At 39.9% G+C, this 9,812-nt stretch overlaps 1 protein-coding gene and 1 non-coding gene across 3 annotated transcripts; both read right to left on the bottom strand.

Moving 5' to 3' along the window:
* Positions 1–1,180: 1,180 nt before the first annotated feature.
* trnaa-agc lies at positions 1,181–1,253 on the bottom strand. Its single transcript has one exon. It is a non-coding gene; the product is annotated as a tRNA-Ala (tRNA).
* A 2,003-nt stretch (positions 1,254–3,256) lies between these two features.
* mapre3a (microtubule-associated protein, RP/EB family, member 3a) lies at positions 3,257–9,472 on the bottom strand. 2 transcript variants are annotated; one of them, XM_034235340.1, is made up of 7 exons: positions 9,321–9,472; positions 7,618–7,745; positions 7,394–7,539; positions 6,805–6,997; positions 5,784–5,926; positions 5,224–5,376; positions 3,257–4,666 (listed from the first exon to the last, which is right to left on the bottom strand). In XM_034235340.1, the coding sequence occupies exons 2-7, from the start codon at positions 7,736–7,738 to the stop codon at positions 4,598–4,600; spliced, it is 825 nt and encodes a 274-aa protein (XP_034091231.1). In that variant the 5' UTR covers positions 7,739–7,745; positions 9,321–9,472; the 3' UTR covers positions 3,257–4,597. The 2 variants fall into 2 exon arrangements, with proteins under 2 accessions (XP_034091231.1, XP_034091233.1); XM_034235342.1 differs by having other exon boundaries at positions 6,841–6,997.
* Between the last annotated feature and the right edge of the window lie 340 nt (positions 9,473–9,812).

Raw genomic sequence — 9,812 nt, 5'->3', positions numbered from 1 at the left:
AAGGTCCACCTAGCTTGGCGGGAGTTCAGTCTTTTGGCTTTCTTGATGTAGGCCTACTCCAGGTTCTTGTGATCGGTCCAGACCACAAAAGGATGCTCGGCTCCCTCCAACCAATGTCTCCACTCTTCCAAGGAAAAACTAAATGCAAAAATCGTGATCTTGAGAAAACAGGATACATGGAGCAGGCTTGAACGTGGTCATGAATAGGAAACGAACTGGCACTGGACAGGTGGGGACTAACACAATATATAGCCTACACAAGATGAGGGGAACAGGTGGAAACAATCAGGACAGGGAAACCAATCACGAACACAGGAGACACATAGGGGCGGGGAGCATGGAGTTCTGAAACGAGAGGAGGAATACTTTTTACAATAAGACAGAACAAAGGGACATGACAAAACTAATATAAAGAATAGACTTTCATGATAAGTTTCCGAGACATGACAGTATTTCATTTTAAGAAAGCTACAAACAGAGAGACGGCCGTTGGAAAACGTTACTCTTAACATTCTACGACACCATAGCAACACTCTGACACTGTCCAAACGTTTAGTGTGAAGGTAAAACATGACAGAAAGAGAACAATTAGATACAAACTTTCGTTAACCTCAGAAAACTGTGAATAATGTTCATGGAGTCCGTTACACTGTGCTGCCATCTGCTGGTCTTCAATGGGACCGAGAAACGGCTGCTGATGGTAGGTCCGTTAAACTTTCATGATAATGTGATATGCTGAAATTTCAGCGACGGTGACGCTCCCCCTGGACCACCATATCAGGTAAATCTCTTGAGGTTTTGATATTTTTTTGTCCAGAAAAAGTTGCATTTCTCATCGACCTTACAAGTTCTTCTTTGAGTCCGTTTATGTCGAAAGATGGTTCCCTAACTTCCCTCATTGTAACCTTTCCACGTTTTCTACTCTTATTGAAATTAGAAAATTGTTTTAAAGCAATGAACGTTTTAACAAAGGTATTTGAATAGCAGACACAGAGCAAGTTCTACCAGATAAAAAGCAGTCTGTTTATGTCGAATCTCGAAAGATAGTTCCTTCATTGTAACTTTTCCACGTTTTCTACTCTGATTTAAATTAGAAAATAGTTTTAAATCAATGAACGTTTTAACAAAGGTATTTGATTAGCAGACACAAACACTTGATGGTGAAATACAAAAGTCACGCTGGAGGATGCGGGCATCGATCCCGCTACTTCTCGCATGCTAAGCGAGCGCTCTACCATTTGAGCTAATCCCCCGGATGCTGTGTGTTGAAGTAGCCACGATCGTATCCGTGGGTTGCAAGGTGTCTGAGTGTAATACATGGTATCTCTATTATTTGGAAAGATGGGATTCAAATCCTTAGTAAACTTGTACATTTACTCAAGACTGAGAACAATTAATTAAGTACCTACTCATTACTTAATTTCGTAGGCAAATGTTGAACTTCTTACGCCACGACATTTCTTTCATATTGTTTAGTAACCAGTTACATTGCAGATTTAGGTTATTAATACAAAATATGGATCTACTAATCTATAATCAAATATTATTATAGGTTGAGCTTTCTAGTAGTAGGCCTGTATAAAGATATCAATTCAAATGAACCCCACTTTTACCAAGTGCAACACTGAAGTAATGAACATGTTAATGCAACAATTATAATAATTTATATTTGAATATATTTGAATATATTTAATGTATTTAATTTAAAATATATATGGTGCTTAACTGGGCCATTCCGCATAACGAGTAAGGGAGACCAGGGACATTTGTAACACGGGTCGGTTGTAACAACTTCAATATCTCCATTCACAAACAAGTGATGAAACTCACTCTGCACATGCGCAGTTAGATGGTAAGATCGCTGAGAAAAAAAGGAGCCACGTTTGAATTTCTCGCGTAAGATATCAGCAAAAGTGTGTTTCTGAGGTAAAATATTAACTAAAATTATATGATGTATTTTTTGGATACTGTCTTGAGTTCAAATGTCTAGGAATCCAAACTAGTATTATTAGAATCACTGTTTTGTAAGCTACAAATATAACTAGCTAAATATGGGTCAAGCTAGCAACCAGGCAGGTTCACAGGGGGTGGAAGCAAGACTGGTGGTCCTGGGACGGTTGTAACGGGACGGTTGTAACTTGGCACATTTACAATGATGGCTCATTTGCTTGAATGATCAATTGTTAATTCAAGCATACAGTTGTATTGTTGATTGGTGTGCATTGTCCCTGTAAAAATAAATAGAATAAAATACTGTACATTAGGCCTAACGTGTGTGTGTGTGTGTTTACAGTATGCCAAATGTCAGAAAGAGGAAGACAGACAGGGAAGTGCCACTTGCTCTGCTGCAGAGGGCCTCAAATGAAGTTGAGAAGGGCAAATCATTCAGGGAAGTGGCAAAGTCCCTGGATATATGCCATGTCACCCTGTACCGGTTCCATAAAAAGAGGCTGAGGTTGGAGAGTCAGGGATCACAAACACCCCCAAGAGTAGGCTACTGGACACCAAAGAAGGTGTTCTCAACAGAGCAGGAGATGCTTTTGAGAGACTACCTGATGGAGGCAGCTGATTTATATTATGGTCTCAGCTCAAAGGAGGTAGGTCTACATAATTAAGGTAGAAGCACCTCTCAGAGAACAGTTTAATCCTTCACAGAGGATGATGCTGTGTGTGTTATCTGTTATCCCGTTCATTGTTCATTGTTTGTTGGGGGATGTGTGAAACCCCATTCAAATCTTGTTGCCTTAGAATTTGACAGCTTTCCCTATTTGTTGTCATGCAGTGTGAAAAAAGGTAACCGTTATTAACACGTTACAACCGTGCCTGGCATGTGCTACAACTGTCCCTGTACACAAGGACAGTTGTAACAGTTGAGGTTTTTAAAAAAAATACATTTTCCAACCTGTACGTATTTCATAAAAACATCTTAAATACATTGTTTCAGTAGCTGACATTGATAATGTATAATATAGCAAAATGGCTATCTTATTGTAAATGGTTTTTTACTTATTGGGGAAAAGCCCAAAAAGTGTTGCAACTGTCATGGTCTCCCCTACTTTTGGTACTTAAAATATGTTTTGATGCCAATACTTTTTTTACACTGTAGTATACATGTAGCTACTTTTACTTAAGTAAATCATTTGAGTACTGCTTCCACCCCTGGTTATAGCATGCTAATGTAATGTTAATTCAGTGAACATTTAAACCATGTGAACTTGCAATGCAAATCTATTTCACTCAAAATCACCCACCACAATTTATTTCACAACTGTTTATTTTATTCAAAACTCAGAAGATGAGTGTTCTGTAGATGTTTACATGGTCAATGAATACAAGTTTGAGATCAGACGACAGCCAGTTTGCTAGTAGAAAAAGCAGGTGAAGGACAAGGAGACTTCCTTAGTTTAACTGGATGCTTAAGATGACCAGTTACCGGTCACAGATTGTATTAATACTGACTGTAAGCCAAACTACAACTCATAGCATATACCCTGGGCAACCCTTAACAGCAAATAAAAATAAAGTATGATTAGCAGGTAGACATGACAATACCTATCGTGTGAAAGTGTATCTGTGTTAATTCATTGTCAGGCTCCTTTATATTTTAGATTAAAACATTAGTACTGCTACAATCTATAACCTTGTGGTCAGTCTGCAGGTGGCTTTCCACCTCTACATTTAAAACTCATAGGCGTCTGCGTGATGGCCTTTAAGATACAACTGCCATTAATCAGGATCGTGCAACATCGGACAAAATCTCGACACAAATGACATATATAAAATATCACTCATTCACAGTCAATGTGTAACATTCTCATGCTCAGATATGTTGCTGATCAATAATGAATAATCACAGAGCACTGATCGTACGCCTTGAGTCATTACACCACAGAATTTCCTTCAGCGTTTCTACATGCCATGAACTCACCATACCAGAAACAAAAAGCTTGATTCTTACTCAAACACAAACCATAACCAAAATAACACACATGGCCTCAGCTTTCACTTCATGTACAGTAGGTTATGCACCAAATGCTACAGAAAGTTAATCATAATGAAATATAAGTTAAATAAATAAGAAATAGTTATTAAAAAGTCACCTTTGTTACAGTTTTAGTAGCTCTGGGAGTGTCCTGTCAGCACTTTAGAGCATTGTTGTTGCTGTGCTCTAAGCGCACAAAAGTCAAATAAATAACTCCATAACGAGCAAAGACTTTGTTCTCTCAGAAATCACAATGTAGGCAATATTTACAGACTCAAAATTCACTGTTTGCCATAACAACCTCCATGCCAGGCTTGGCTCGATTTGCTGCGTTACTCATGCTGAAATAACTGGGATATGTGGGACATAATTGTTACTGTGGAGGCAGGGAGGAGGAGCAGCAGAGGATGATGCACAGTAGTGTATAGTGAGTAGACGGCCAGAGGGAGAATGGGGGGAGGTTATGCACAGATATACATATGAAAAAGAAAGGAAAAGACAGACAGGGAACAGGGATAACGGGGAGTATTTATAGGGAGCGTGCAGAGGGAGTAGAAAACAAATGAGGGAAATAATAAAAGAAGATGGAGATGTTGGGGAGGGGGGGTGAAGAGCTCAGTATTCATCCTGGTCCAGGTGGCCTTGTTCCTCGAGGTCCTCATCCTCCGGCGGTGCAAAGCCATCCTTAGAAACCAAGAAAAGACAGTTAGGTTTGTCCAATGTCCTAAAGAGTTGATGGTCAATATCTGGTGTTGTTGTCCTGGTCCAGTCCAGTGCATAAGCTTAAACAAGTTTGATTGAATCCAAACCTGCTGAACCGACTTTTAGAATTATTACATTACATTACATTTAGCTGACGCTTTTATCCAAAGCGACTTACAATAAGTGCATTAGACCAAGAAGATACAAATTACACTTTATGTGCATTAGGAGTAGGCAATATGACAACATGATTAACATTTCATTATGTTTATAAACGTTATCTGACAGTCAGTTTGCAACTTACTGCTGAGCCGAGGCGACTGGAAATATGGATTTGATTCATTTGAAATGAGGTAGGAGAAAGGAACATTTGCATTGCACACAATGTTTTCCTAACTAGAAAGTGAATGTGTTCCTTGGGTGACGAGACGAGACATGGCTGAGTTTGTCTCAAAGAAGGCCTAACTCTCTGAGGAAAGGACATGCAGATTGAAATGGTGCAGTGCAGCCTGCATGTGTTGCAGTAAAAGGATGCATACCTCTGTCGCGTAGAGAATGTTGATTATACTGGACAGGACGGTGTTGTTTTCACTCTCGTGTTCCTGGCAGATCAGCTCGATGTCCCGTAGTTTGCTGAAGTAGAAGTCTCGCTCTTTCTCTAATCCGTCCACAGTCAACTTCAACTCCATCAACTGAGAAAGGAAAGAGAAAACATATATGTATTGATATAGGAAGGCAGTAGGCGAAAAAATAGGGCTCACAGCCTGTTAAAGTGGCATTATAAAAAGAGCATATCGCAGCATAATACTTTTCACATTAAAGCAACATGATTTTCTTTGATTTTCTTCTTTGATATATATATATATATATCTATTTTTGCATTTTAAGAAATTATATTGTTACAGGGCATACAAAAGAAAAGAAAAGAAAGTTAAAACTCTAAAATGTAAAATAATAACCAACACATGAGGAGACATTTTGACTTGTTATTAAAGTAAAGCAAGATTACTAAAAGATGTAAAAATGTCCCGTGAAACAGTAGGTTTGAATATACTGTATAAGGACTCCATAGACGTGAGAGAGTACTCTTGTTGTCTACCTGTTGATTTAGCTCCATGATCTCAGCATCACTTCCCCCGTTTCTAGACAAAGAGGGATTCTTCCTCATAACTGGAACGTTGTGTTGGACCCGCTGCGGTGTTGGCATGATTTTGGGAACTGTTGGAGATGTCCTCTGTGGTCCTTGGGAGTAAGAGAGATGATCAGAGAGGTTTATCATTTGAATTAAAACAGATTTGTAATGTTGGCTTTACAGCAATGTGGCGATGGATAGAGCACATTGTAGAGAGCTGATGTTATCAGCTTATAGCATAATGTTGTGCTTTTGAGATGCTATTTTGTTGTGAAACATTTTTGTTGTGTTGAAATTCTTTCACAACAAAACTGATACTGACAAAAAACTTGATTGCCAGATTGAATGTCCTGCTAAAATAATTAATACAGAAAAACCCTGCAAGTGCTTCAGCAGAGGTGTTAAACTCAAAGTCAAAACATGCCAACACAGTTTTAAAATTAAATGCAGTCACTTTGCCCATTAACAACCACACTGCTCACCAGTGACAACGTCACATAGCAGCCTAATGACACACTGCAAGTCAATTTACATTGTCTGCCATGATTTTCAAGCATACATCTTTCACAGAGACAGAGCAAGCCTAGCTGACGTTACTGTTGTTAGTAAAATGAGACAAACTGTCTAGTTTCTCTGTCCAGCTTTCAGGCAGATATAGGGCTGTGACAGTGTTGCATCAGCTGCTTGATGCAGGACACTGGAGAGAGTGGTTGCATTTGATATTTCTTCAGATTTTCTTGCACATCTGCTGATTGTGATCAATTAGAATTAGGAAGACAAGTTGCAATTGGCATTTGCAAGTCCGTGGTGATTGCTAAGACCCCAGCAGTACCTGTACCATACCTACACGGTGTCATGTGGCTTGTGAATGCTGGGCAGTGAGATGGATCTAAGAAGTCTGTGAATCGTGCTGCTCACACCACTTGCGCTTCAGAGCCATCCAAAGCTCAGCAAGAACGTGCAGCAAAGCCGAAACTGTTTGGTTTACCTGCGTATCTCTTTGGTTTGTGGATAAAGTGATCACCTGGGTTGGGGGCAGGGTTCACGTCTTGCCCCTGTCTGGCTAGTAAAGGGTCATACTCCTTCCCATCGTAGTTGGCGTCGAAGAACTTCTTGAACCACTGCACGAATTCAAAGTTGTCCTGGAACTTCCCTTTTACAAGCTTTTCTACAGGAATTATCTGGAGGATGGAAACAGGAAATGCTTGAATATCTACATGTAATATAACAAACAAACACCTCTGACTCGGTAGGTTAGTTTGTTTGTGTTATTGTGTGACTTTGGTTAGTTTGGATTCACCAAAGTCACAAACTAACAAGCAACTCCCTTATTTTGCAAGCTAAAATGTTTTTCTAAATGAATGATGTCTGGTAGTTTGGTCGAGTGCGTAGATAAGGGATTGTGTTCCCTGTTGGACAGGACTAAAACGTGTTTTCCTGCTGTTTGCTATTCCTCAAAACTGTTGGTGTGCTGGCCGCCATCTTTTGTAGGTAAATAACTGATTGATTATCACAACCATGAACCAGCCCTTTTAAATACAGTGAAAAACATGATAATATGATAAAAGTGAACTGACTTTGTCCACACTCATCCTTTTGAAAGCTGCCTGAAGAACTTTGAAGTTGTGTATAGACTCATGCTCCAGCTTGGCTTGAAATTTGACCTTCTTCAGAAGGATACAGCCCGGGAACAACATGTCCATGAACTGGCAATATGCCGCTCCTGAAAAACACAAAGATGCATCAATATATTTGTGTTGTCTTCTCATTCAGGTTGAGCAGAATTTGAATGAAGCTTTACCTGAACACAGCTGTTCGATCTTCGTGTAGGTGAGGTGCAAAGAATCGTTGACCCATGCCAGCATGTCATGTCTACTGAGGTTGTCAATAGACACAGACGTGGCGTACACATTCACAGCCATCCCCTCCCTGAAACAAACGTGAAAAGAGAAAATAAGACTTTCAGTTGGATGTTTTTTTTGCCTTTTATCTTTACATTTATTGTCTAAAAGTAAGTTTACAATATTTCCAACTGATTGCTCCGTCATTCTTTGATTGACCACAGTGTGTGTAAATGGATATACACAGCTTGCTACTATCATCCTATCCCAACCTTCAGAAAAATGCGGAAGTGATCCACTTAGGCTGCAACTAACGATTTTCTTCATTATTGATTAAACAGTTTAATACCTTTTTAATAATGTTGTATTTTGACACGTGGTTCTTTTAACTTATTTAGCACATATAATAATAAATTATCAAAATACTTGCAGATTAATTTTGTTACTGTTGAGTGATTGACACATTTTTAAAGACCTACTTTGCTGCACTCATTTAATACAACCCATTTCTTGATATAATTGTCCTGGATATGTCGGATGTTATGCAGTAGTATTAATCGGTATACACTGTTCAACTCTTTGGTTGGGATTAGTGTGTTTTTGTATCCCAAGGTTGTTAGTGGTGGTTATCTTTGCGCAGTGACACTGGTGGTCCTGGACTTTGATGAGAAATAGGCTGCTCTAGATTTTTGCCTGTAAACACAGTGCCTGACAAGCATCTTTAGTTTCAGTTTTAATCTACAGATGTGTTGAGAGCATAATCCCCCCTAGATTAAACTGAAATATCCTGATGTTTGTGAGCAGCTTTACACATCTGGCAGAGACACACTTCTCTCTGCTCACTTTCCTGCTAATACCCCCGGTGGAGTTGTGTCAGAACGGGCCTGTAACACCTTGACATTGCCTGCAGTAAAATGCCACATTAATGGTATTTAATATTAACACAATAATTAAATACCAGGTCACACGCCGCACTGTGTCTGCATGAGCCACACAGAAAGATACATAGTAGCGTGTCTCACATAAATCACTAGTAAAACGCTTATCTGTAGTGTAGGCGGTCCTTCATGGTGATAACAGTGATATTATTGTGACTGCAGCTTCAGCAGCGTGCAGCAGTGTCCCATGGGGCTTTGCTAGCTTACAATGATGTGCTTTTAAACTACAACAAACAATAAAACGTGTGTATAGGACCAAACAATGCAGGCTGGGCCTGGGCTACATCCACAGACACATTCCTTGCAGTTTGTGCATTTTCTAATGAATATTTATTATATCATCACAACAAGAAAGGAAAGTCTATTCTGCTAAAACCGTCCGGCCCTCTTCTAGAAACTCCGGTGAGGACTGCAGCAAAACGTTTGGTGCAAAACCCGAAAACTAACAAGCAGCAATGGGGCGGGGGTCCGGCATTTAAAGCCCGAGCTGAGAACAATAAATGCCCCGTTTGCTGGGTGGCTTTCGGTTTTCAAAAAAAACCGCAACGCTGGTGCTGGTGTTCTCCTAGCGGCCCCCTCTACAGGCCTCCCCGAATAGCTCAGGACTGTCAGTGCACGGGAAATATCCTCTCTGCATGGGAATAAAAAACACGCTCCCCCGGACAAAAAGAGAAACACACAAAGCGAGTGCGCGTGAACTGGTTATTTAGCGCTTTGATACTCACTGTTTTCACGGGTGTGTGTGTTGTTATCACGCTGGCTGTATTCCTTATGTCAATGCTCGGTGCTGTCGTCGTTGAGCCAGTGCGCGGTGCAGTGCTTGGTAACGGGCCGCCCTGTCTGGGGCTGCAACAATCCTGCACCTACCGCGCATGCGCATGACTCCACGCTGTTAAAGGTTCATTATAAATAGGACTTTAGAGCTAAGAGACACATCATGTGTCTGTTGGGTTTTAGGCCTGCCGGTGACTGAGGGTTTATTGAGTTCAGGCTACACAAAAACACCTTATGTTATTGTGTTTATACATGGTGCTGGATTTAAAACTGATATTCAGATAATTCAAAGTTAAATTACAACAGTAATTTGTAATGTAACAACCGTTAACATTAATTTTCTATAGTGATTTATCTGGCAATGATTTAGTCAATTCATTGTTTTGGTCTAAAATGTCACAACAAACAAATCCGTCCAGCCCTTACAATTTATTAAGGCTTTT

Source organism: Gymnodraco acuticeps, unplaced genomic scaffold (assembly GCF_902827175.1).
Source record: "Gymnodraco acuticeps unplaced genomic scaffold, fGymAcu1.1, whole genome shotgun sequence".
Lineage (NCBI taxonomy): Eukaryota > Metazoa > Chordata > Actinopteri > Perciformes > Bathydraconidae > Gymnodraco > Gymnodraco acuticeps.
The sequence above is the reverse complement of the archived record's forward strand: the minus strand, read 5'-3'. Positions and strand labels throughout refer to the sequence as shown.

Coding starts and splice junctions, on each gene's coding strand:
- mapre3a (XM_034235340.1), bottom strand. CDS start 7,738: ATGGCTGTGAATGTGTACGCCACGTCTGTGTCTATTGACAACCTCAGT. Junction 6,998..7,393: donor AAAGGATGAGTGTGGACAAA/GTCAGTTCACTT, acceptor TCCATCCTCCAG/ATAATTCCTGTAGAAAAGCT. Junction 5,377..5,783: donor TCATGGAGCTAAATCAACAG/GTAGACAACAAG, acceptor TTCCTTTCTCAG/TTGATGGAGTTGAAGTTGAC.